Genomic DNA, 27,911 nt, shown 5'->3' on the forward strand with positions numbered 1-27,911 from the left:
TCAGCAGTGGCTTACCGGTCTGTTGTGGCCTGGAATGTACTTCCTTTGAGCAGAACAGGAGCCTACCCATACTGCAAGAGTGCCAGAGACTGTCCCCTGTAATTCCCCTCTCATTCCAATGCTCTAAACTTGCCCCAAAAACCTTTAAAATGGACTGCCTTGAAAATTTAACGCTGCTGGTATTTCTGTGTTACCACACTGACAGACACTGCTGGCCCAAATTTTGTGGGAAGCAAAGAAAAGAAGCACTGCTGTGAACTAAAGGGGCTGTATTGGTAATAGAACATGAAAGCATAGAAGTCAATGCAAAATAATACAAAGGCTAATAACAATACATTGTGCAATTAACATACATAAACACTCCCTTCAGCCAGACTTTCCTCACCCACCCTTCCCAACATAATCCCTCAGCAGGGAAGCAAGGAGCTTGGTGGGTCATGCTTGCCTTGAAGGGAGATTTGGAATCAAGGTTCAGTGCGTCAAAAATAAAAATAAAAGCAAATTAAAATGAGGAACTAGAGACAACTAAGTAAACAAAGTATCCATTCATAAAAGCTAGCCTGCAGACTGACCAGGTTTCTTTGTACCCTTGGAGGCCTGCGCTGATCTTAGTTTACTTCCTAGTCCCTCTTCAGTCTGCCAGCCCACAGCAGTTAACGCTCTGAGCTGAGGACACAACACTCCGCAAAGGAGCCTGGCAGAGGGAGCAGCAGGCGTTTGTGGCACTGGAAGAGCCTCAAGGCAGTCCACAGAGGTCCTCACAATTGAAATTGCTGGTTGGTTTAAAAAGCCAACTGTATACAGGCCTGGACACCAGAGGTTGAGGGACTTTATTGCCCACTGGGAGAGATTCCTCCCCATCTCTCATGGAAGTGCTTTTGCCAAGACAAAGCTACCAGTGACACACCTCTTATTTAGGGGGAAGAGCCACTATTTGTTTCATACATGTTTTACCAGTATTTGAGACCAGAGGGTCTACAGATCAGCCAAGAGGATGCATTAACAGCCTGCAGTCCTTCAACAGACCTGTGTCTAAGTCAAAATTTCTATGTTTTGCTGCACAGGCTTGCTCAAATCATTCATAGGACGTGGAGAAAAAGACACAGTCTAAACAACCTCTATAGATTCTAGAACTATAGCTTTCCTTAAGGCACAGTTCAGACAAACCCCTAAATCACTTTTCTCCCTACTGCCAATCTGTGTTTAAAGACAAGCCAAGAACAAACAAAACAAAAATCAAACAAAACAAAACAAAACCAAAAAAAAAAAAAAAATCAAAAGGGATCTTGCTGCTTGTCCAAAAGCATTTGACTATGTGTTATCTTCTGATTTATGTGGAAGACTTGGCAAAGTGCCATGGAAGCCAGAAGTGAAGGTAAAACATGCAACAGAAGCCAACTTTGAGCCTGGCACAGAAGTGCATGGAGAAGTCTTGACACAAATGCCATACTGACGTTTCCCAGCTTTGTGCCTTCACCTCAAGATGCAGTTCCAGAGCCAAATGAGATACAGAGCATTTCAAAGCCACTCTGATATTTAAAAAGGAAAATCAGGTAACCTTTCCAGTGGGCACAGTCAGGGGACAGGATTGCTTCTGATTAACCTACATGGGTAAAGTCAAGATAACTTTCTACTGAAGCCTTGGGTCTTTTTAACTAAGTTGAACATTCCCATAATTTCTTCCAGAGATTACAACATCCTAGCTTGTGTGTGTCTTCCCTCCCACACTTTCCTCCCTGAAAGTTTAGGTATTAATGTAGAGTACCAAGAACCAAAGCACCTTGGTCTCAGAAGTACCACGAAGCACGTACACCAACCATGGTACATTTTCACAAATTAGCCCCAGGCTGCTGGCTTGGCATCAGTCACTAACCTTGAGATGGGAAATCCTCGTCACAGCAGCTTGCAGGGGTGTGAACACATCACATCTGTGCCAGGAACTGTACTTGTCACCTGCATTGGCCTTTGTCCAACAGGGAGCCATAAGAATTGCCAGTGGCTAGCTGAGTGCCTTGACAAACAGAAGCGTTGGAGACACCGACAAGAATATTTAACTTTTGCTCACAGCTCGCTGAAGACTTAACACCCTCCACTGGACAGTGTAGCCTTTGACAAGGCCAAGGAGACAGCTACCAGGAGCAATGCAGGGCTGCTTCAATGTGCTGTTGCCCAGCTCTGCCACCAAAACATCTCTGCTCATTCCCACACTGCAAGAGAAGCGAAAGCCTGGGGAGTTCTGGCACACACAGAGCTCCACAAACCTTGCTGAATGTTTGAACAGGAGCAAAGAAAGCTGCCAGCCCCTTGGCCTCATGCATGCAGTATGCCAGGACAAAAGGACATTGGGCCTCACAGCTCCAGGAGTCACCTTGGGTACTCTGGCAACCAGGTGCTACCTGGACTGTACTCTTATATACACTACCAGGGTAAAGCCTCATCCTGTGCCTTCTGCATACCACCCTCTGGGGTTCAGTCATCTCCAGGAAATCAGCTCTGGAGAATACCAGGATAGAAGTTGTGGAGCCTTCCCAGTCCCATCAGTCCCTGAAGAATCCAAGCTGGGCTCAGCCCCTCCCTGCACCCTCAAGAGAGCAGGGTTAGGGGTAGTGTGCTTGGATGAAAGAGAGGACAGTCTCCTTTGATAGCTTCTCTGGATCTTGTCTTTTCTGGGAGTCGTGCACTTTGACACCTTCCCCCCATTCCCAGAAGAGGCGGCTGTAATGGCAGATACTGTGGGCAGAGAAGAGAGCAAGATTAGTTTGGCAGGGAAGGGAAAGGAAAACACTTCCATCCCAGTGAGAGACTGCTGCCCTTGCTATGGGAGCCACACAGAAATACTCAGAACAGGTGCCTTGGAAAAGACGTGCATGCATTCATTCATTCACCTTACAAACTCTAAGCCCTAAAAGTACAGCAACAGCCAAGCCTAAGAAATTTCCATGGAAGCAAACTTGTTAATTCTAGCTTCACTCAAATTCAGGTCAGTACCTGCTGGAAGAAGTCAGGTCACTAGAGAAAAACCCCACCTCCTCCCAAGTTTCTCAGAGGATAAAACTGTCATTGCAGGCAATTGAAAGACCTTAATGAAGAATTTAGAAAGTCTGCCAGAAGCAGCAACCTAATCCCTCACCACATACCTACTATAATCAGGAACAGCTGTTTTATGAAGCTTTGCAAACAAACAGCACCTCCCACTGCACAAAAGCAGCTAGGATCATTCCCTCTTTCCCCTCGTGAAATAACTGAGCACTGCTTGGCTGCTGAGAGTTCTGGTCCTACAATGCCATCTCCCACTCCATCCATCAAGCACAGCCCTCCCTCACTGCATCAACACAGTCCCAGCCATAATGAAATCAGAACTGCTAATTACTGCCAACACAGCAGCCTTTAGTTTTGTACAATTACTGACACTTAATATTCATAGCTTATTTAGTGCTTCTGTTCTAACAAAGCAGTACTAGCACAGAGACAAGAGCACATGTCAGTGGCTAATTATAGACATATTAGTACTCACTAACCACAACACATCCCTTCTGGAGTCCCACACAAGCACTTCTTCCACCACCTCAGCCATTCCTGTAGGTTCATGCTGGCCTATTTCAGAGTACACAGGCAGAACTAACCCCAGCCTTGCACACCGAGGGAAAAAGCATCATGTGCCTCTCCTTTTAAGCCTGTTCTGCTACTTACCACATGAAGAAAGGCTTAAGGATTCTTAAAAGCTCTAAGGTAAGGAGGTTCAAGGTGAGAAAATCAGGAGTGCTATTTCATACCAAGTTCTCACTCAGAGGCACAGTCCTGGGTAATGGTGGTAATGCAGAACATCTCTACCCAGGAGCCCTGAGGCATCAGACCCAGGATTTGCTGTAGTTGGGTAATGCCCTCAGCCTAGTACTCAGTAGACACAGATGGTTTTCAGCAGCCACAATATTAATGACTGTCCAATGACAAGCCCCTCCATCTTTCCCCAGGGAGCCACTGTTGTTCTCTCTCATTCTTTTTAAAAAAAGCTCCATGCTTCCCACAGGTTATTCCAGAGTGTGGGCTAAATCAACTAGGATTTGCTTGTAAATTAGCAACTTCCAACCAAACAAATACAGAGATGCAACAAACTACAGTTGCTGGGCTCAATTTCTATTTCCCCGTGTGCAGGAGGTTCAGTAACTTGTAGTCTGCTGTAGACAGCAGAACAAAGTTGTGAGAGGTTTGTTATTCATAGCCATTAATTGCAAAATCCGTGATTCCACATCAGCAGTTTCCTGAAGGCCTGATGCCGGGTCCTGCAGCACACCCTGCTGGTGACCAGCTGCGCTTGCACTGCAAACGACTGTAGGGACGCAGCACTGCTGAGCTCCCTTCCAAACACCCAAGCACGCACACACACAGATACCCATCCATAGCCTCAGCTCTGGCTCATACTCACTGAAAGGGTGCAATGGCTTCAGGAAGGAGGTTGTATGTCGCTACATTGGTCATTTTGTTGAAGAAGAATTTCTTCTTGAAGTTTTTGCTGTATGCCATTGTCCAGGGATCTAGCGGAAGGGTTACAGGGATCAATCAGGTAGAAAATAAAAGGGGGGAAAAAATCACAGAAGAAATGCACATACAGTGCAAGTAGGGAGGAGGAATCTATAAGAATAATTGTGATCCTTCCATTATTCCTTGTTCCTTCCTTTCCCCAAGACAACCTGCTTCCCAAGCTGTTCTCTATGCACTGAGAAAAATCCCTTCTCTCTGCATTTAGAAGTTGACATTTGAAACAGGGTATTTCCATGTCCTATTACTCTGGAAAACATCTTGATGAAAAATTATTATCTCATTAAAAAAGAAGGTAATCAGTCATGTGAATAAATGGAATTACCCACATGATAGCTGATCAACCCACAACAGAAAAACCTATATAAACACCCTAAACCTTGCCCAAATCCAAGCTACCCTCATTACATGCAAACATTTAATCTCTAGCCATTGGAATATTGCCATTAATTTTTTGCCAAGTTACAAGATGAGCAAGCCTGGTCAATACTTTTTACTTGGAGAGACAAAGAAAAGTTAAGAGGGAGGGGGACTGTCTCTTCCTACCGTTCATAGTCCGTACGATGTAGAGTCCTGTGGGCACAAAATGCCGGTCATCTCGGCCAGTGTAGGACAGCCGGGGCATTCCCCCTGAACTCTTGATGACTTTCATCTCTAACCTAAATGTTGAGAGAAGGCAGTGGTAGAGTGTTTCTTCCCTTACTGTACTTGTACACATACCATACCACCTGTACCCCTTCTCCAGAGCATCACAGCGAGAACTGACAGCACTGCACAGGACTGGATCAAATCATCACATCCTGAAGGACTGGGGTGGTTTTGCCTTCCCACACAGGACAAGAGAAACCAGTCAGACCTGTCTAGATCAGGCTGCAAATTGAGTGCTGTGGTAAAAAATCTTGTGATGAGCTACCATATTTAACCCAAATGGGGTTCCTATTTCAAGTGTGAATTCCTGACCTTTCAAGCCACTGAGAAGCCACTGATAGTTCTGCACCCAAACTCAGGCACTGTTGCTACTCTAGCTGTTACGAAGTGAATTGGCCACATCTACGGCATTAGAATGCAGCAGAATGATGCTCTGAGTGAGCACTATCTCAGGAACAGCAGCCACCACAAGCCCTAACAGCTCTTTTTCTCTGACTGCGCTAGCACAGATCAGAACATCTCTCCCATTCCTGTGCACCAGTGACTGACAGCCTTAGTGGGCCCTGAAGTTTTATCTGTACCAATCACTTACCTCACAAAAATCTTGTCCATTTCTTCCAATCTGTACACTTCTTTCACTCTGGGAAGAAAAGACAAAAACATTATTAAAAAAAGTTTCAACTGTGCTTTTTTTTTTCTACCCAGCTACAGGGTGCAGCCACCTGCATGCTCATGGCTGGATTGCTGTAAGCAGCACACAAATATCTTTGCTGCTAAGGAAGCTGTGCATTTTTACCTCAGGTTGACTATACAGAAAAGTAAAAACAGTGAAAGTCAGGTGCTTTTGTTTTCCCATCAGATAAATTGACAAAGGTCAGTCCCAGGCAGGTTCTGGCCTCTGCATGGTGGCTTCACAGTAAAATAAACCTGATCTTCACCATTATTATCCTCAGAGATGCAACAGACTTGTTAGTTACCCTGAGGTAAAAAAGAGCTTTTTTTAAATCAGTAAAGATTATTTTGAGTCCTCATTCTGTCATTACATCAAACTGGTTTTGTTGTTTTGAGATGCAGAAAAACAATCAGTAAGTTAAAGAAGCATTGCCTCTGATTGGATACCCCAACATTTCCCACATACTGCTACAAGCATCAGGCTTCAAAGACCACAGCAGGAACACTTTAACACCTTTCCACAAAAGCAGCAAATGACCCCACTACAATCCATTTCCCCAGCTCTCCTTCTCACTTTACCTTCAGCCTTCATCAGCATCTTGTCTCCTGCAAATTACTACAACTCTCTGTCATTAGGTGGAGATTCCACTCATTACCTTTCATTAAGCCATCAAGGAGATCCTCTTTCTTTTTCTCCAGATTTTTTTCATGGTATTGCTGCACTTCAGCTTGTGAATGAGAAGCTGTTTTGTCCATAATATGTATCTGATGCCTTCTCAGTGCTGCTCTTATGCTACACTGCCATAGAATTAGTGAAATGGAAGGCCAGGAGATAACCAAAGCTGAAGCCCTTTGTCAGGAACTTTCCTGGGGTTGTAACTAAAGCCTTGTCCTCATAGATGCTGGTCAGTCCTGCATTCACTCATAGTCAACATCACTGTACTGCTGCTGACCCTTCAGGGCAGACAAGGATAGAATTCTTTGCAGTGACTAAGCTCACTGGGTGCTAGACCCACAATCACAGATATTTGGAATCAACACCAGCCAATTCTCCTATGATGAAAATGTGACTGGTTGACATGTGAAAGGATGGCACGACTTTTCCATTAACAATATTTACCTTAAATACATTAAAAGCTTTTAGTCTCTTTCCAAAGAACATAACAGAACGATGAATATCAGCCTGAAACTTAACTCCCCTTCAGGTCCTCCAACACACTGACACCAAAGGAAGTGAGGCTGAGGGAAGGAGGTGTCACTCACCGGATGGGGTTCATATCTGGCCGGCTGGGTTTGGAAACAGCTTTGACAAACTTCTCCGCCAGCCGAATCCTGAATGAACATGGAAAGAGAACCCAGCAATTTAATGAGGCCTTTGGCACAGCAGGTAGGTAACAGTTTCAAAAAAGCATTAGACAACTCAGGAAGTGCAGAATTCCTCCACTGCTAGCCAAATGGGTCTAGCTAGACTTCTTTCCACCTCACCCTTCCAATTCAGTGCCCAGTGATACTGCCTACTATCCATTAGGAATGAGTGTCCATAACTTTACTCTGTAACCACATGCTGTTGAACACTGGTATATTTATCAGACTAGCAGGACTAGCAGAGACATTATGTCCCTGAGGAAGGAAACAGAGGGGCTTGTTCCTTCTCTCTCAGCGCATTTATATTCCCAGAATGGTCAGTTTACCCCAGCCGTGCCTGGCTCACTCTACACTAAGAAAGAAGCTAGAGCTGCCCTCATACACAGAGAACATACAGTTAGAAAAGCCTATATGTACGTCAGTTCATAGCCGCTTCATTCACAGTTCATCTTCATAGCAGTGTTTCAGCTGAGTGCACTTGTCTCCCGGTGCTCAGCATTCTGATTTTTGTCTAAACACTGTTTCCCAGGCACTCCTACACATGTAGAGAAAAGAGCTTCTCCAGACCCTACATACCTCTGGTTGAAATGCTGCATTCGAACATCATTGCCATTCAGCACCAAGGCATCAAGGATGTGTATGGCACTGATTTTTCTCTGAGCTTTCCCCTAAGGAGGGCAGTACAAACATTATTCAGACTGTTGATATTTCAGCTTTGTTTTATAGCCTGTTTTTTTGACAGGACATCTCTTCTAACAAGAAGGTACCTTTCCAGACATTAGAAGCAGAAAAATTCCCTGCTGCTCATTATACAGGAACATGGCATCCTCCAAGAACTGGTGCATCTCACTCACAGACCCGGTTCTGTCTTAGGGGAGGGAGAGGGCAGGACCACGGCTGCCATCACCTATCTGTGCCTTATCAGGCATCACAAAGCCCAGCACACTGCAGTACCCTTGTCTGAGGTGCAAGAGAAAAGGAGCAGGGATTTTTCCCAGGCAGCTGGGATATTTCACCTTACACTGCAAATACACCACAAGGGTTTCCTCCCCATAGCCTGCAGTCACTACTGAGCAGTTATGTACCCAGAGAGCCACAGGCACATGAAGTCATGGTGGCAATGTCATGAGCAGCTCCACTTAGAACAGCAACACATCAGGTCTAGAGCGTCTTCAAAATAATGTTGAAAGCTCGTATTTCTAGCACTGGACAGAAAGAAGGAACTTAATCCAAAACAGTTACTCTAAAGATCATAAACGAAAAAAACCCTTGGTCTCTGCATAGATGGAACATATATTCTGTAGTATCTTACAGAGATTAGGTGAAACTGCTCTTTGTATTTGCAGCAACATGGTAAGAGAGACAGTAGGCTCCTACCTCTCCTTTCAGCTCATGAACAATCTCCACAGAGAGAAGAGTATCTCGTGGCAGCTCAGTTTTCAAATCCAGCTTTGTCCAGCGGTCTGACTGGCGACCACCCCAGGTGTAGATCTGTGATTTCTGTACACAGAGACAGACTCAGATTCAGCCAAGGCTTCCTGAGGGCAGGGGTGGAGAAGAGACCTCTAACTGCAGAGCAGCCCTCAGAGAATCTTTTTGTCCTAGGCTGTCACAGGTAGTTTCTTTGTCATAAGTTTTAAGGAAGAACCTTAACCTCTACAGCAAAGGAACAAAACCACCGATTCTAATCTACCAGTGACTTTTCACACCCACACTAAGAACCAGAAATAGAACACCTTTGAAAGGACAGTGAAGATAATTAGAGACACTAGCAGGAGTACAGGTCTCTGTGTAGGCTGAGATTACAGAAACAGGGTTAACTAGTGTGAAAAGCAATGACATCAGGAGAAAGAAATATAAATAACTAGCAGTCTCAGGTACTGCTAATGAGGATTCTTTTAGGCCTTTAGGGACAGGAGAGGATGGGATGAAAGGCAAGGCAGAACCGGAGAATTAAAATGAATCAGCAAAACTCCCGGACTGTCCTTAGCACTTACCCCTAATCCCAAGAGGAACTTCTGCTCACTTCCAGACACCATACACCGGTAATCTAACACTTGGCGAATTTTCTCCAGTGTGCTGGAATTCAGAGGAGTGGGTTTGTAACTGAAGGTATCAATGTCTGTGCCCTAAAGAGCAAAGTATGGAAAAAGCAAGACAGACACAATACATCAACAGGCAGGTAAACACAACTTCTGAAACAATATGAAACAATAATCCAGGACTAGCTTCATCTCTTAATTCCAATATGGAAGAAAGTTATATTTGTATGAAAGGACTCTAGGCAAGGTCTCACCTGAATCAGCTCAAAGAACTTGGACTTGGGATCTGAAGATGAAGGAGCAACACGAGCTTGATCGGGAATCTGAAAACAAATCCAAACAATTGATACTGAGTGTTATTCTTTGGCACATTCAAAGGAACAATCCTAGTTTCAATGTATGACAGAATATCCTGCCTCTGAAACTCCTGCTCTTGGGATTTGAGGTAAAGAAGAGATGTCATGTGGCAAATAAAAATGTCCCACATGTTTTGCAATTTTAATGTAGGCATACCACATCTCACAGACACCAACTGGCAACTCCAGAAAGATTTAGTCCAAACTTTTGATATCATGCATGTTTTGATGAAATACTTTTTCATCAAAGACATACTATCAGCCTGTGAAACTAACTGCCGTATCTATAGCCCCACTGCAGTCAAAAGCTCAGGAAACAGAAACTGCACTCATAAAGTAAGACCTTTCGGAGAGCTCTGCTGCTTGGGATCTGGGTGCTGAGTTCACTCCGTGTACAATGAAACATTCTCAAATGCAAAGAACCTGCTCAGTTAAGCCATACACAAAAAATCAGGGACATTCTGTTTGATGACATAACAGCTTGAAACATTTTCTGACTTTCCCAAAAGACAAGATATTAAACCTCTGTCTAGAAAGTCTTGTCTTTACTGCAGCTCCAATCTTGCTTCACTACAGCAAGGACACCTTCACAATCTGCCTGTTTGACACCTTACGTACCCCCCACAGCTGGAGACACTCCTTTCGGATTTCAGCCTGCCGTGGCTCAACCAGCGTTCTAAAGAAAGACAACAGACTGTTAACATGGTGAAACCTCTTTGATCTTACAGTATTATATATCCCAGCCTTATAAATTTTGGAACTTTCAGCATCTGGCTTGGGAACAACAAACATGAACTGATCCACAAAGGGTTGTGTGAAAGAGGATGCTGCCTTCCCTCTCCACCCTCCAGTTCCTGTGTTTAGCCTTGTTTCACAGTCTGCACTACTATCAGCCATCACTTCATTCCATGAAGTACCACTGAGTATATTTTCAATAAATTATGTATTTGTACAAATTTATGCTAATCTCCAAAGCTGGGTACACAGCCCTACCTAAGAATAACAGTGAAGACGTGCTGAAGGCCATACAATAAACAGTGTCAAGGTAGAATCAGCTCTAAGATAATTTCTAGCCACCATATTCACTCAACTTTCTACCTTGTATTTTGTCTGAATAACACCTGAGCAGAGAAGCCATGGCAGGGAAATACTGCAATAGCTTTAGTTGTATGCAAGAAATTAACATCAAGCTTTAGGTAATTCTAGGTCTGTAACACAGATGTTTTGAATTGCCCCTGGAAAAATGAACAACTATGAACCACATTCAACTTGGATGGTTACTGCTGAATTGAACATACCAGCTGTAAGTTACTTTTCTGTTTATATTCCTGCTAAGAAGCAAGCTCACTTATGGTAACTGGAAATCATGCAATGCATGAAAGCTTTCTCAACAAGGATGATAACAGACCATCAATTTTCAGGACTCCTCCAGCTGCCCACACATCTCTGTAAATAACTCAGGTAGAGACACAAACTGAGCTACCTAAAAGCACTTTTTTTTTTCCCCCACTTTCCTGGCTCCAGAGGCCAAGACAAGTACCAGCTTAAATCAATAACTTATTAAACAAGGGCAAAACAATCCATGTAATAGTAGATTAATCCCGTCTTCACCAAAAGCCAAAGGAATATATACTCACGTGTCTTGAACAAAGGCACGAATCTTGGCTAGTGCCTTTATCTGAACTTTGCAGTGGCTAAAAGAGAAGAAGAAGTTTTAGCGGGGAGTAAATTAATCAGCAGCAACATTGTTCTACTGTTCAAAACAAGAAAGAGTGCTGGGACAACAGGAGGAAGCCAGTCTGATTCACAGAGCAATGAGGCATCTTAGCCAATGTGATTCAAACTGACTGGAACAAATTAGGTAGTACTTTCTTTTCTATGCAGTAATCAGAGGCCAAACAGTCATTAACTAATACAGCATTTCTGTCTGCACAGTCCCCCCACTCTGCTCAGCCTCTCAGGGAACAAAAGCAGAGCAGTGTGGCAGCATCAACTTCCATGAGTGCAGGAAGTTACACCTGAAAGCCATGCTAAATTCATCTGCCTACAGCCAGCAGCCCTCATCACCCACAATAACTCACTTTTCATTGGATTGGACAACGTAATTGTAGAAATCCTGGTTGTCTTTGATGACATTCAGTGGGACAATAAGATTCACATCCACATCAGAGTTGCGCAGCTGGTTGAGTCTGATGTTGGCTGTGAAGAGGTAAGCCCGCACATCTTCGATCCCTGACTTCAGGCCTTTGCACACCACGTACCTGCAGAGCAAGGCAGAGACATCAGGCGGGCTCAGTTCTTTCATACAGCCAACTTTTGTGCCACACTCCCATTATAAGGACTCTTATAATACTCTACTCTATATAACACTCCCAGTTTCCCAAATCCCAGGAACTCTTTCCTCTTGAATATCCTTAAGAAGATGCAAACTCACCTACCACTGACTGAGTCATCGTACATTTTCTAAGCTCTGGAAAGACAGGGAAATAAAACCCTATGTAAACCCCCCACAGATCTCCCTCAAGTAGTAAATCAATTATGCTAAACTTGACAGGTACAATGAAAACACAGATAATATCACAGAATCATAGAATCATTTGGGTTGGAAGGGATCTTAACGATCATCCAGTACCTTCAAATATGGGAAGGCCCCAGTTAGGTCACCCCTAAGCCTTCTCTTTTCCAGGCTGAACAATCCCAATTCTCAGCCTTTCCTCATAGGAAATGTACTCCATCATTGAAATCATGTTGGTGTTCCTCTTCTGGACTTGCTCCAATGGGTCCATGTCCTTCCTGTGCTGGGGACCCCAGAGCTGCATGTAGCACTGCAGGTGGGGGTCTCACCAGAGTAGAGTAGCAGGGCACAGTCCCCTCCCTCATTCTGCTGGCCACGCTGCTTTGGAATGCAGCCCAGAATACAATTGGCTTTCTGGGCTGTGAGCACACAGTGCCAGCTCATGTCCAACCTCTCATATATCCTCTGGCTTCACTGAAACCATAGTTGTTCCATGCAAAACAAGATTTGTTACATATTCAGTTCCACAGCTTCCTTCCCATAAGGGCAATTCGGCAGATATCATCTTTACCTTGTCCATAATTTGCCAAGCATCTAAAATGTTTCCTCCTTCAAGACAGCTGCTAATTGAGGCAGGTCACAAAGCTTTCACTAGGCTTACCCATATCCATCTATCACTGTATTTAGAAGATTGTTGTCTTTAGTAGAGGCTCATATTCAAGCATCTCACCTCTCTGAGTTAGCAGGGCGGCTTGTCACAGGTTTAAAGATGCAAATTCTCTCAAAGCAGCAATACAGCAGATAAACAAGACCCACACTGAATGGAGTAAACAGGTCAAAGGTTTTGCAGACAAAATGTCCTCCTAGGAAAAAAAAGGGAAGTACATCAATGCCAGCAGATTATAAGGAGACAAGGAGATACTGAGCACCTCAATCCTTCTGCAGAACTAGTAACAGGGTTTTTGTCCAATTAAACAGCATCCAGGACACAGTTATGAAGTGGGACAGCAAGGCTTCATGAAACCTCTTCCCTTTGTCTCTGCGGCAAAGAGAGAAAAGCATTCCCTTGGCAAGAATCTAATTTGTATGTAGGCTGTCTCACAAGCAAACCTATCTCCCCCCTCATCCTTCCCTTCTAGGCTCAGACTGTGCCCTACAGCCTGGCAGCATGCTATCCCAAAGCCTCCAGGGAAGAGGAGCCCTGATATATGCAACAAGGAACTTCACACTAGAGAAGTTTAATAGATGTTACCTAAACAGAACAATTTGCCATCTAGAGAGAAAAGAGTCTGTGTTGTCCCTCTCCTTCAAACAAGATTCCCAATTTCCCCAAGCAAAAAGCAGGCATTGTTACAGATCATCTACCCACGTCGGAAAGACTTAAAGAAGGCTGCCCCTTTTATCATATCACATTTGAGACTACTGCTTAGTAGATCATTGCCTCGGGTTCTTCTAAACATGGGGCACAAGACAAAAAATCATCATTTTGTTACCAATTGTCTTCTACATCAGTGCCAAAGGCTAACTAAACTCAATGGAAGACAGGAGCCATCAGAACCATACACAGTGTAAGGTCCATCATTTAACAACAATGAGGTGCAGCTAAGACATCAAGAGTAAGGCATCATTTGTCCTTATCAAAGAGATGGCAGATTTAAAGGAGAAAAACCTTCAGAAGCTAGGGGAAAGGAAGACCTAAGTGGATAAAGACCACTCTGTTCCAATCAGCTGGGATATTGAGGAAGTTGGTCCAACTAGTGCCATAAAACTCAGTCAGACTGTCCAGTTATCACACTGCATGACCTTACCCCAAGGCAGCAACATAATCCAACAAATTAAATAAAACGCATTTTAGCTCATGCTTTTAATTAAAAGCAAAATAGACATAGATTAGCTTATTCTTCTGACCAGATCTCTTACCTTTGTGACAGCCAACTCAGGACTTACGTGCACGCATTCAATTCTGTGCAACTCACAGCAGAGTAGACTTCAAGGCACTATTAAAAATTGTACAGCAACATTCCCCAGTGCCACCCACACCTTACAGAAGGAAGAAGATCAATGGACAAAACTTACCTGTTCGGACAATAGACAGGGCTGTAAGGAACTGGCAAAGCATGAGTTGTTTGCTTAGGATTTCTTGCAGATTCTCCTGACCCTCTACTGAGAAGCCCTGCAAAGTCCATAGCATATTAGTATCTCCACAAATCTGTTAGTCAATCAAAGGATTCTGAGGAACTAAATCATGGAATAATGGTTTCTGTTTCTTTAAGGTAAGACAATCAACACCAGAAATTTTAATGGCAAGGCTTGTAGAATTTCACACTGTAGCTACAGATACAAATCAAACACCCTATTGTATGCAGACCAAGGTGTCAGTTTTGTCAGCTTTTTTTAGTGCAGGAAGAAAAAGAAATTAACTTACCCCATCAGCCATTAAGAAATGCACTCCCTTGTGATCAGTATTGTCTAACACAAAATTCTGGAAAGCAGTAATGTTCTCTGATCGAGTGATGTCTCCATCTCCATCAATCCCACCCTCTCCTAAGGAAAAAAAGGAGATAATCAATAACACATTTGCAAGTACAAACAAAAGATGAGTATGTGCAGATGATCTATTGTATTCAATCAATTTAGTTAGAAATTACAAAGACCTTGATAGGTGAATAAACATTAACAAAGTCCCTTGTTCACCACCAAAGATGCTTTTTAATTCAGAAAAATTATTCCGATTGAGTGGTCAGGCTGAAACAAGACCATACAATAACCATGCTCAAATGATGAGTTGTACATTAGCCTCAGCAAAAGATAAATGAAGACTATATGACAACATAATATTCTCATCCAAGCAGGAATGGCACATAGCTGAACCTACTGAATATGTAAGATTCGACCTCACTGCACAGCTCACCTGTTAAAAACATTTTATTACAGACATGGCAAAATTCTTTATATTGTGCATTTGTAACCTTCTACTAAGGATTCAAATCATTCCAAAGAATCATACTAGTCTGTTTTCATACACAGTGTAATTTGGGCTTTAAAAAAGCAACACCCCCCAAAAAACTGTGAACAAGTTTATAAAGGGATTAGGGAAAGAGACAGTAGGGTTTGTGCACAACTACTCATACAGTTTTCCCCTATGGCTCTTTTAAAAGAGAGCTACATTGTCCCCCAGCTATTGTTTTAGACAGCTGACCTAAGGTGTATTCTAGAGCTCACCAGTTGTGCTTTAAGGAAGCCTGAACTTCTATTTGGCATTAGTCCCTGTAAATCTTCCACAACTATAGATTCTATTACCTCAGCTGAAGGACTAGAAAGCAGAAGAGATCAGGATGCATGATATGGTTTTGATAACTAAACTCCTCACCAACCATCCTGTCAATAACTGAAGTGACAATGGAATTTGTTACCATTCTTCACAGCAGAAATATCATGGCAGGTAACATCCTTCCCATCAATGGAAGAGCGTGCATACACACCTCACTAGACCTCACAGCATAACAGAAAGGGATCAAGAAAATTAATCAAAATCACTGGGCTTATTTTCTCCAGGTATCTCCTCCTCTCTGTAATACCAGTTTGCCATGAACTATGAAGATCCAAACACTGCAGCCATTAGAACAAGGTGTTTATCTGCCTTGCTGCCCTTGCCATGAACCCTCACTTTAACTAAGATCTAATCCTTAAGTGCTACTAACAGTTCTCTTAGAGCTCATCAGGTGTCAAAAGTGGCAGCCAACAAGAGTCAGTGGTGGAGAGAAAAAAAAAAAAAAAACACACAAGGCACAACAACAGAAAAGCAAACCCTCTGCTCTACAAGACAGTCACCTTCCAGTTTCTTTTATGCAGTCTGAAATAAGAAGCCCAAATACTAGCAATCCTTGAATTTCCCCTCCTAGTCCTAAAGGCAAGGCAGATAGAGGGCTCAAACACATCATTAAGATTAACAAGTTACAGTGCATGAGATGAGATGCAGCAATTGTCTGTACACTTGTTTAAGTCTGTCTCAAAGCAAGGTAAAACATGTTAACATAAACCTCCTTGGATTAAGCAGCTCATTTAGTCACAGTGATTCAGATACAGCCTCTAGCCCAAATCTCTTTTCTTTATCTTTACTAAGAGCCCACAATCAATTACCAGAGCACAGCTAGGAAGGTCTGATATAGAAACATGCTGACAGTGGGGCAAATGAGGTTTCTATCTCTGGCTCTGCTAATAGATCTTTGGGCACATCGGGAGGCTGGAGCGCATCTCCCTTGAGGATAGACTGAGAGCACTGAGGCTGTTTAGCCTAGGGAAGAGAAGGCTCTAAGGAGTCCAGGCATCCTTCAGTACCTGAAGTGGGCTACAGGAAAGATGGGAGGGGACTTTTTATCAGGGACTATAGTGATAGAATAAGGCATTATGGCTTTAAGCTGAAAGAGGGTACATTTAAAATAGACATATACAAATTCTTTACTCAGAATGATGAGTCACTGGGACACATTGCCCAGACAAGTTGTGGATGCCCAGTCTCTGTTCATGGCCAGCTTGGATGGGACTTTGGGCAATCTGGTCTCGTGGAAGGTATTCCTGTTCACAGCAGGGGGGCTGGCTCTAGATGATTTGTAAGGTTCCTTCCAATCCACACAATTCTATGATAAAGCATCTCATTCACTCTGTTTCAGGCTGAGCTCAGTGATGTGAGAAAAGCATTGCCAAGCAATCTTTAAGCACTCTATAATGTTCAGATGAGCAAAGTACTCAAATATCAACTGCTACAAGGAAACGTATTCCCAGGCCAGACTGGTAATAAATGCAAATGACTTGAAAAAATGAAAATTACTTGTCAGAAAAATGACTTGATATGCAAGCTCACCAATCTCAACCCTCTTCCCCAGTGACAGCCTCCTACCTTGCAAAATGGTTCCCTAGGCTTCTCCTAGATCCCCCTGCTGGTATCAATACCAGCCCTGCCACTAATAGAGAGGCTGCAGCATAAGCAAAAACATCAGGTAACAACATCATGGGCGCACTACATACCATAATAAGGTTCAAAGAGCTCACTGGAGGCAGAATAGAAGTCCTCCAGTTTAAAATCATTTGGTCCTTTCAAGGTCATGCCAAATCCTTTCGCGTGCCACTTCCGCCTCCACAAGACGTATTCAGAGAAGCCTCCAGGACCAGCACACACATCAGCAAAGTAGAGCAGCTCTGCATCATACTCCTTTATCAAAGGCACCTGCAAAAGGAAACTGAGGAAATACTACTGACCCGTAACAGCTCCTGTCAGACAAACCACATACACTACAAACCACACTGCTCAGAGGAATCTTTCACAGACCTGTTTTCCCAGCTAGCATCCTAAAGATTCTCCTTTCTTCCCGCCTTCCACATTATCTGAGAAAGCATTACTGTTTGAGAGTTAGAGGCACTCACCCCTTGGGAGTCCTTAGGGTTCGTAAACATGTAGTCAAAGACATGGTCCATATTTGCCATCTTCATTGCAGCCCTGTGAACACGTACATAGGGCCTGGTTAAGTTTCATCCTTGGCTCCCACAGCTAGAAGTGGACATACATGGGAGAGGGACTACACTACCAGACATTCTACAAACCTGTTCAGAAAGAAAGCTCCACGGATCATCTCATAGGGGTTAGACCTTGTTCGGGCTCGACGCATTTCTTCTCCATCCAGCTCATCAAATACGCTCTGCACAAACAGAAACAAGGCTCAGCTGGACCTGGCACAGGGCTGGAGGGATAGGTAGGCATCAGCATTTCATATCTTCTTGCTTCTCTCTCCTTAGACAGCAAACTCCATGCAGGACTGGGTTCACACATACAAAATGTTTTTCTGCCTCATAATGATGTTTGTTCTTCTTCTAAGCCACCTCAGCTCTTAAGCAAATTTAATAACATTGACAGATTCTGTACTGATAGCTCTAGATCCTGATAATCTGGTTAGCCACCTCAAAAGCAGTCCCAGTCTAAAGTGTTTCTTTCACATATATACACACACACTCTACTGCAGTATACAAAGGCAAGATAAAACCTAGGAGAAAAGACTAAACAGACAGGAAAAGAAGGGGAGCTTATTTCCTTAGCTTATTCAAGCCTTCAGCCTTTCAGTCAGACTAAGGGCGGGTGACTGCTTTCGATCATTTCCACGCCGGTTTTGGCTGGGGTAGAGTTAATTTGTTTCATAGTAGCTAGTATTGAGATACATTTTGGATTTGCAATGGAAACCGTGTTGATAACTTAGAGATGTTTTTGTTACTTCTGAGCACCGTTTGAGCAGCATACCATCCTGCCAGCGGGTAGGCTGGGAGTGCACTCTGATGGAGTTTGGAGGGGACATAGCTGGGACAGATGACCCCAACTCTCCAAACAGATATTCCATACCCCATCACGTTCACTATATAAAGCTGGGGAAAGAAGGAGGAAGCCAAGAACATTCAGAGTTATGTTTTTTGTCTTCCCAAGTAACCCTTGCACGTGATATAGCCCTGCTCTCCTGGAGATAGATAGCTGAACACCTGACTACCCATGGCAAGCAGTGAATTAATGCCTTGGTTTGCTTTCCTTCCACTGAGTGGCCTTTGTTTTACTTATTAAATTGCCTTTATCTCAACCTACAACTTCTTCACTTTTATCTTTCACATGCTCTCCCCAATCCTGCTGGTGGGGGAGTGGGTGAGCAGCTGCAGGGGGCTTAGTTTCCAGCTGGAGTTAAATCAACACAACCTCTTAGAAGGCTGATGTTCAAACAGGCTGCTGAACAGATAGTAAAAACCAGGATGCTAGGTCATCCCAGTGACATCAAGGCGACAGAGGACATTCCGAGCTCTTGTCAATTACCTAACTACTCAATCCTCTTTAATTATTTATTTTACTTGCTTCCCCAAAATTTCAGTTCCTCTCTAAAACGGAGGCTCACCTTGCACTGCAGGACATTGCGTAAGAGCTCTTCATTACAGAACTCTGTTTCATCTTCAATAATCATCTTCCTCTGCAACAGGACAAGAGCACAGAGAGCCATTAGCAAGCATGATATTGTCACTTCAGAATGCAGTACCAGAAATGGATGAAGGCTGCCAATCACATACTAGGCTGTATCAGCAAAAGCGTGGCAATTAGGCTGAGGAATTTTCTCCCATTAGGCATCTTGAGACCACATACAAAATACTGTGTCCAGTTTAGCACTCCCTAGTACAAGAGCAGACATACTGGAACAAAACCAGCAAAAGGGTATTTTGAACTGTTGGTTCAAAATACAGTAAGGGAGATCCTATTGCTGTACCTAACAATGGGACAAGTCCCTAACAGGAGACAGAAAAGACTGACCTAGGCTCCTAGAGATGGACAGCAAAATAATGGACAAAAGCCACATTAAAAAATGCCAATTAGCCATATGTAAATTTTCTTTTGTCAACTGGGTTGTCAAACACTGAACAGATGCCTAAACAGGCTGTAAAATTTCCATCCTTGAAAATACTCAAAACTCCATTAAAGAAGGCATTGAGCAACCTGATCAGATCTAGCTGGATCTGCTTTAAGCAGGAAGCTAAACCAGCAACTTCAGGTGATTGTTCACAGTCTGTGCTATTCTACAGCTATCTGACATGGCAACCATCCCAGGCTGAGTACTCCTGCTTTGTCTTAGGCTAGTAAGTACCAAGATATAAAAAATTACCTTCCCCACAGTCATCCACTCCTTCAGCTCCTGGGCATCTGGGATCTCTGTGGTACACTCAGGGCACCAGTCCACCTTCTCGTAGGCACTAGGCTGCAAACACAAGTCATGGGAAGACGTTTTTACTAGAAAAATATTTTAAAAAATTGTTCCCCAAAAGTTTGCCTCCCAATACTAGCATAAGGGGGTATGTCATGACTTTAGTGCCAACTGTAGAGTTTTTTCCTCCTGGACTAAAACATGACTTATTTATTTTTATAATTAAAAACAACCCCAAATACCTCCACCACAAAAAAAAAAAAAAAAAAAAAAACCAACAACAACAAAAAAAAAACAAAACAAACAAACAAACAAACAACAAAACCCTCACCATGTTCCCCTTTATTAGAGTCTGATAACCAAGGCAAAACAGAAGTCTAGTACTCAAAGTACTAGAGACACTGGAAAAGAGACAGCTGTCAAGAAAAAACACAGTGGCTTTACACATTCTTTCTCCCAGTTTTTGCTGAACACAGCAAGAGAAATGGGACTTAAAACAGAAAGTACTTACCTCTGGCTCATCCTGCCAATCAATATTGAGCTCCCCATCAAATCCTTTGAGAGTCAGGCCAAAGCCTCTCCTTCCCTTCTGATTGGAGGCCTCAACAATATCCTTCCTGCCTTGGCCGTATTTTCCCAGACCTTCTCCTTCCCGGAAGCCCATCTTGGCCTACAAAGGAAGCAAAGGGAGCACTCTGAGGCAAGTGAACTTATGTACTACTGCTAAGGTCTGCAGTGGGAAAGTACAAAGAGTAGTGGGGAAAATGGCACATCACTCTGAAGTGACTTGAAGGCACTGAGCATTTTTAATCTCAATTGTAGATTTCAGGACTTTCGAGTGAGTTCACTTCACTGAGGCAGGATAGAAAAAAACTAGATCTGAAGAATGATGTTTGAGATGACAGCGAATTACAAAAGGTTCAGTGATGAAGGAACAGCCTGCTCAGAGAGAAAAGTAATGAGGAGCCTGGAGCCATTCATCACAGGCTTCAGTAAGCATGGATGGTTCATAAAAAAAATAGATGTTGGTATAGGAAAAATTCATGTTGTGGTGATATTCTTTGTTGTGAACATACATTTGCATGCATTCCAAGTATCAGTTAAAACTTCACATAAAACTCAGAGGAGGAATGAGAGACACTGTTCCTGAAAACACATAGACATCGCTTAGGTTAAAAGAACTATGTTCATTATCTGCTAGTTTTTCAGGCTTTTCAGTAAATTTTAGCAATAAGAGAACAATAACAAAAAGCAGGTATGCAGTCCATTTCATAGATGGACATGACAGTAAGGAAATAGAAGACAAAGAACCCTGCTACAAAGAGGATCAAAGTAATTTTTATAACAAAATGGTCTTTTCACTTTGCTCTCATCAGTTCTTAATAATTTGGTCGAAAGCTATTTTGACCTACCATAAGCTTTTGGGAGACACTGTTATACATTGAGTAGCGAGATGAAGTACCCTCCACAAGAGAGTCTTGTTTGAACTCATTGCTGAAGACCGCTCTTTTATCATCGCTTTCACTGTCAGACCCACTGGTACTACTGGAAGACTCTGAAAACAAACAAAAAAGTGAAAATGAAAACAAAAATAAAATGGAAGTAAGACATCTCAGTAATCACATTAGAATACAGTGAAACTCATTAAATCCTCTGCACACTCACACAGAGGACACTTCAGTATCTCAAATGCGTTACAGGAAGCATGCAGGTGTAATACAATACACCCTATGCAACCAACACTTGGTTATCTTCCCTTTTGCCTCAGGGACACACAACCTCTCTGACCCTGTGGATTCCAGGCCCCACAAAGGGCTGGGCAAACCCCATCACACCAGCAGAGCAGCCACAGCATGACCACAACAGTACTGTGGTGTGCCTGACCTTTGCAATGATCCTGAGGAACTGAGAACGGCCACGGGGATTCTCTCCTGAGAATAGTGACAATTACACCTTGATGAAATATACCAAATTTTCCTCCATATTCTACCTAACTACAAGTGTAAATACCTCCCTAACTTAGCCAAAAACTCACATTAACTACACAGGCTTGGGCCTGTACACAGGCTCTACCAAATGGCCAACACTGCAGAAAGAAGAAAAAGTTAAGTTTATTATATTTCAGTTTGACCCCCTCTATCCAGTTAAATAGCAAGGATCTCCAAGTTCACTACAGCAAGTGAGAGAGTTCTTCACCTCTAGAGTTTACTGATACAAACAAACTCAAGTGAAAGATAAGGTAAGAAGACAGCAATCTTTTATGAAGTACTTTGAGAGAGGCTTGAGGAAGAACTTAATCAAGTCAATGGTTCAGTCAAGATAGGTTTGAGCGCTTGCTGTGTATGTTGATACTTACTTTCTCACCAGAAACTGATGCACCAGAACCTTCATGGGCACCAAATAATGAAGCTTTGTCTGTGCCCAGTTCCACCTTGGGATCTACTTGGTATGAGCCTGTATGAGCTGTATAGTCCTCACAGGTGCTCTCCAGCTGTGAGATGCCCAAACCTACTCACTCCAGGCAGATGTAACTGGGATCTGGGCAGGAATCATGGCAGTCTCCTTTGTCTCAGCCTGCTCTGTACCAGCTGGGTGCCAAGGGAGGCCCTACAATCCAAGGAGCCTTCTGGTTTTCCTGGGGTAATATCACCATGAGGATGAAGCAGTGGCAGAAGTTTCTTACTACAGCTAATTCATACAGACTACAGGAGCTGCAATCCACAGCAAGCACAGCCATGCTCTGTGTTGGCCCTCTGCCTCTTGAGCTCCTTTGTTTGCCAAGTGCCAGAAATCATTTTGTGCTGCTTTGTACAACTAGGGGAAGTTGAACCACAGAAGCTGCCCTGACATAAAACAGAAGACTGTTAGCAGAGTGGATCTTTTTCTGTTCATCTCTTAAGAAGGAATAATTTAGCTCCACAGAAGTGTTAAAAAAACCCCAAAAGATATTATAATATTTAAAAAGAAGGATTGAACTTTTCTTACATTGGTCTAATTTAAGAAAAAACACAGACTATTTCTCTCTCAACTCACAGATCTCTGTATTTTCCTGTTCTGGAAAACTGACCATCAGTGAAGTAACAGGAAACAACTGAAAAATTAGCAAAAAAAAAGGCCATCACAAGAAAGTGAAAAATGAAAGACACCACAGTAAAATATACAACTGTAGTTAAAATCCTTTCAATGTGTCCTCAGTGCTTGTTGCTGAGCAATCAGTTTTTAAGATTCAGGACTTGTGTCCCCACATAAATACTACACTAGAGTTTTACAACATCAACATTTGAGATTTCCAGCTCCAGGCAAGGAACACTATGATTCAACCTGTTTGCAACATTCTATAACCATCTTGATTTTCAAACAACTATCACACAAGATATATTTCTGTCTCTTTCACAGAGCTTTTAGCTAAGAACACACTCACAAAGGACTTTTGCTTTAGGGTTACTGCTTTCTGCTTCTTCAGTACACAGCTTCAGTTAACTTTGCTACCTGCTTTTGAGCTGTGTCTTATTTTCTAGAGATTCATAAAGTGCTTTAAACACAATTACCCACTGCATAAGTTTCAATGGAGTCCCTTTACAACTCTTCTCGTTTTTAAGGCTTGCTAAGCCATGCTCAGCTGAGATTAAATCTCAAATCACTTCTTTCCCCAACCTTCTTTCTTTCATTAGAAACCACAATGGATGTAATAGACCACTAAACAATTATCTCTACCCAAAAAATTGTCCTTGAACAGTATCAATTTGTTTCTTAAACATTAAGGCCTACAGCCTATTTCGACTCATGTATGAACTCAATAATCAGAAGAGATCAAAAATGATAAAAACCCATTGGTTTGAATTTTTTAGCTCAGCCCCGAGTGCACAGAGCATTCCCTACCCCATCTCTCACATTCTGCACCTCTAGCCTCCTCACTCACCTTGGGTCTTGTCAGACAGGTACGCACACTATACCCTGCAACTACAGCTGCTCCCAAACCAACCCACTCATCTTCCACACACACCCCCTTCCAGTTTCACAGGGAAAGACTTCTTTATGGGTTCAGGCCCTTGAACACTTCATGACCATGAGAAATCCTAAGACTCTGCATAGCAGGCATGACAGTGAGACAACCTGAATTACCATCTTGGGAGAGTTTAAATTGTCCCACAACAGCGATACCAATTGTGTAGGTCACATGCCTCATCTGTGATATATCCCAACTCCAGGCAAGAAAGCACACTCCAAGAAAAAGTAGGCAGTTAGTTAACTCTGAAATATATTTTCTTTCTGAAAAGAAACACCTGGGAGCTCTCATAACTCTGTTCTCCCCTGGAAAAATCACACTGAGCCAGCATAAGAGATAGTCCTACAAAGTAGAAGCCCCAACCAACTGGCCCCTTTGTATTCATCTCAATTTCTCCCACCTGCAGAAATGTGATAAGACTACTGATTTCTTTCTTCCTTTTTAAATAAAATTATGATTATGATGCTTCTTTGTGGTGTAACACCCACAACGCCTCAGTACTGAGAGTTTCCAAACCAGAAATAACTGCTGAGACTGAAAAGATCAATATGACAAGAATGTTCAGAGCTTTGGATTATGCACATGTCATCTACCTCAAGTATACTTTTCTACGTCTGAATTCATACAGTTCCCACATGAAAAGGTTTACATAAGATTTTTAAAACCCTAAATGAATTCACACCAATCCAAGGTTGTGAAAAGAAATAATGTAGATTATTTTTCCTAAAGAGAGCCTATACCCTTGAAATTCAGGCTATCAATTAGGACTTAGATGTCGGTTCAATTCCTGGTTATTATTTGCATCCCCTGCAGCAGCACATTTCAGATCTCCAACCTTACCTTGAGTAGTATGATTACTAAATTGATTTTCATCATCTGAAGTAGAACTGAGGGTTAATCCCAAGTCTTCCTTCCTCTTCTTCTGGTTATTTTGGGGGCTGCTAAATTCGGGTTCTGTCCTTCTCTTCATGTTTTCCTGAAATGCTAAAAGAAGATCACACTTGGCAAACATTAAGCAAGTTAGCTTTCTGTAATGCACAGCAGCATGGTAGCATAGATCATGTTATGTTGTTCAGTATCAGGCTGCTGAACTTAAATGTCTTTAGGTAAAAGTCTTAGCTTCTTTTGAATGCACTTTTTTAAACACCTAGCCTAACTAATCAAACAGGAAACTGATATGGAAATTTCCCTATGACTGGTAAATTTCAAATCACTTCTACAACCTACTCATCCCCAAATACAAGTAGATGAAGTGAACCCAGACATTGACAATTAGATAACAAGTATATGGTAGTTTATTACTACTGCTGATTCAAAGATTCATTTTATCCAAACACACTGAAAAAATTGTCAGGTCAATCTAATGAAGAATATGTAAGGTGGAACCAATTTCTGACGACACTCCAAATGACTCTGACCTTACCTCTGCATATCTTACTTAATAAAGGAGCTTTTCTGCATGACTTTTATAACAGAACTTTATTAAGTGCTCAAGTTGTGTATGAGGATTTGTTTTTCACCAGGAATCCCTGGCAAGTTATGCAGCTTCTGGATGTGGCTGATAAATTTTACATAAAACCAGAGAAAGATGTAATGCTTAAGATGGAGATAATAGAAGCCAGCTTGGAAGGCTTGCAGAAGACAAGAAGCAAGGAAAGGGAAAGCAGGTAAAAAATTAAAGGCAAAAATATTTAGCACACCAGCTAAAACCTCCTTCCTGCTGAAAAAAAATATTAAACAGAACTTTGATAAATGTTTATTATTCTACATAGGATTGTTGGGCTATTAAAGATGCCCCAGGTTACCAATTCAAATCTTTAGTCATCAAACTTATTTTCACAAACGCATATAAGACAGCTTAAGGCCAAATCCTTTCTTTTTCCCCTCAACTCTGACTGCAGAATGATGCTACAACCTCACTGCACCATGGCCAAGAAGTCTTCTCCCTTCCACCTGAAGGTGTATAACAGACAACTCACCTTTATCTGCTCTTATCTCAATTGAGGAGTTTGGTTTTCTTCCCTTGTTTATCTCTAACAAACCAGCCATTTTATATTTTTTCTGAGAGAGCCAAATGAGAGACCAACGCACTGTCAGCTCACCCCTGCCAGCTCCCTATCGAAACCCCCACCCTGCAAACCCTACTAAGGGTCCCTCAGCGCACCTGCCTTCCTGACAAATTTCAAACCATGCAAAATTAGGCACAAGTTAGGGACACCCAGCCCCTCAGGAGCCCCACGGCTGCGAGGGAAAGCCTCTCCACATGCCCACCCATGCCCCACAGCCCCCGTGCACTGCACTACCGGCCCCTCACAGAATCACTCAGGTTGGAAAAGACCTCTGAGGTCATCGAGTCCAACCCATGACCAAACACCACCGTGGGCAGTAGACAGGGGCACTGAATGCCACGTCCAGTCTTTTTCTGAACACCTCCAGGGATGATGACTCCACCACTTCCCTGGGCTGTCCATTCCAATGTCTAATCACCCTTTCTGTAGAGGAACTCCTCCAGCTGTCCAATCTAAACTTCCCTGGCGCAGCCTGAGGCTGTGTCCTCTCGTCCTGGTTGCCAGGGAGAAAGGGCCATCCCCACCTGGCTGCAGCCTCCTTTCAGGTGGTTGCAGAGTCTCCCCTGAGCCCCCTCTTCTCCAGGCTAAACACCCCCACCTCCCTCAGCCGATCCTCACAGTACTTACCCTCCAGACGCTTCACCAGCTTCGCTTCTCTTCCTTCACCTTCTCTGCCTCACCCCCGTCGCACGGCCCGCCGCGCAGTTCCCAGTCCCGGAGGCCGAGCCAAGATCCCCTCGCAGGCGGGGGGCGAGCGGCGGGGACACGGCGGGAGCCGCCGGCGGCCGCGCCCCGCGCTGACCCCTCACGACCGGGGTCGGCGGACAGCGCCGTGCCGGAGCGGGCGGCACTCACGGCGAAAGCGAGGCGGGCGGGTCGGGCCGCGGCCGGCTCCGAGGGGTTCCTGCTCGGAAGGGCTCGGGCTCCCAGGGCGCGGCGAGGGCAGGACGCGAGGCCGCCGCTTTCGTTTCCCCGCTCGGACGCGGCGTCGTCCCCGCCCCCGGCCCGCCCCTCGCGCGGGGCCTCCCGGCCGCCGGCGCGCGGCTGTGACGCAGCGCCCGCGCGCGCCCCGAGGGGCCGGCTCCCACAGGCCGGGCCCGGGCCGAAAACACCGGGATTCTGTGTAAAACGCTACGCAGACTTAAAAATTTGTGAATATACGGATGTAGAAATGCTTATCGATGGTGCAGTGTCGTGGGAGTTGGGAGTCTTTAGGCTGGACAAGAGGAGGCTCAGGGGTGCCCTTGTTGCTCTCTACAACTCCCGAAAGCAGGCCGTAGCCGGGCCCGGATCCGCCTCTTCTCCCCGGCAGCCAGTGCCAGGACAAGAGGACACAGCCTCAGGCTGCGCCGGGGGAGGTTCAGGTTGGACAGCAGAAAGGGTGATTCGACACTGGAATGTGGCACCCGGGGCGGTGGTGGAGTCCCCATCCCTGCAGGTGTTCCAGGAAAGCCTGGACGTGGCACTCAGTGCCGCTGTCTGGCTCCCATGGTGGTGTTCAGTCACGGGTCGGACTCGATGACCTCAGAGGCCTTTTCCAACCTCATCGTGGGAGCCGTCTTGTCTTTTGCATCAAGCTTAAAACCTGGGGACATCCAGCTCAGCACACAGGCCTGAATGCTTAGTCTCACAAAACCGAAGCAAACACGGTAGTATCAAGAGACAAGAGGATCCTACTTGGGAAGTGTAGCTCATGGTTATCCAGTTGCTGTAAACTATGTGTCTAAATAGGCTGAGTTATGGCAGGACAGGAGGATGAGGAAGTAGAACACTTGACTAGGCAGAGCGTACCTTTGGAAAAGAAAACCTGCATTTCACTTGGGGGAAGGGGGGCACAGCTGCATTACTGAGTTGCATGTTACATCTTCTGCACAGTTAAATTTGACGGTTGTTGCTTAGGCTCTGCAGCAGGACGCTGGAATGGGAAAAACAACTCGAACAATCGGAATTGATTGTTGATTATTGGAAAAGCTGTCCATGGTAAATG

At 43.8% G+C, this 27,911-nt stretch overlaps 1 protein-coding gene across 2 annotated transcripts; it reads right to left on the reverse strand.

Moving 5' to 3' along the window:
• Window positions 1-252: 252 nt before the first annotated feature.
• Window positions 253-26,687, reverse strand: CMTR1 (cap methyltransferase 1). Of its 2 annotated transcripts, XM_040058388.2 has the most exons (24): window positions 26,552-26,687; window positions 24,696-24,839; window positions 21,262-21,404; window positions 20,361-20,519; window positions 19,811-19,903; window positions 19,055-19,126; window positions 17,733-17,827; window positions 17,556-17,628; window positions 17,160-17,358; window positions 14,560-14,678; window positions 14,211-14,307; window positions 12,865-12,997; window positions 11,701-11,880; window positions 11,257-11,313; window positions 10,238-10,295; window positions 9,518-9,586; window positions 9,219-9,350; window positions 8,599-8,721; window positions 7,798-7,889; window positions 7,120-7,188; window positions 5,777-5,824; window positions 5,083-5,195; window positions 4,424-4,532; window positions 253-2,730 (listed from the first exon to the last, which is right to left on the reverse strand). In XM_040058388.2, exons 2-24 carry the CDS (start codon window positions 24,823-24,825, stop codon window positions 2,598-2,600), a joined length of 2,496 nt encoding a protein of 831 aa, XP_039914322.1. In that variant the 5' UTR covers window positions 24,826-24,839; window positions 26,552-26,687; the 3' UTR covers window positions 253-2,597. The 2 variants fall into 2 exon arrangements, with proteins under 2 accessions (XP_039914322.1, XP_039914321.1); XM_040058387.1 differs by lacking the exon at window positions 26,552-26,687 and having other exon boundaries at window positions 24,696-24,853.
• Between the last annotated feature and the right edge of the window lie 1,224 nt (window positions 26,688-27,911).

Source organism: Hirundo rustica, chromosome 3 (assembly GCF_015227805.2).
Source record: "Hirundo rustica isolate bHirRus1 chromosome 3, bHirRus1.pri.v3, whole genome shotgun sequence".
Lineage (NCBI taxonomy): Eukaryota > Metazoa > Chordata > Aves > Passeriformes > Hirundinidae > Hirundo > Hirundo rustica.

Bases quoted from the DNA above. Each gene is read 5' to 3' on its own strand.
- CMTR1 (XM_040058388.2), bottom strand. From the start codon at position 24,825: ATGAAGAGAAGGACAGAACCCGAATTTAGCAGCCCCCAAAATAACCAG. The intron at 14,679-17,159 runs GTATGTAGTGCG...TTTTTTCCTTAG, and splicing joins GCTCTTTGAACCTTATTATG to GAGAGGGTGGGATTGATGGA. The intron at 14,308-14,559 runs GTAAGTTAATTT...TGGACTTTGCAG, and splicing joins ATTTCTTAATGGCTGATGGG to GGCTTCTCAGTAGAGGGTCA.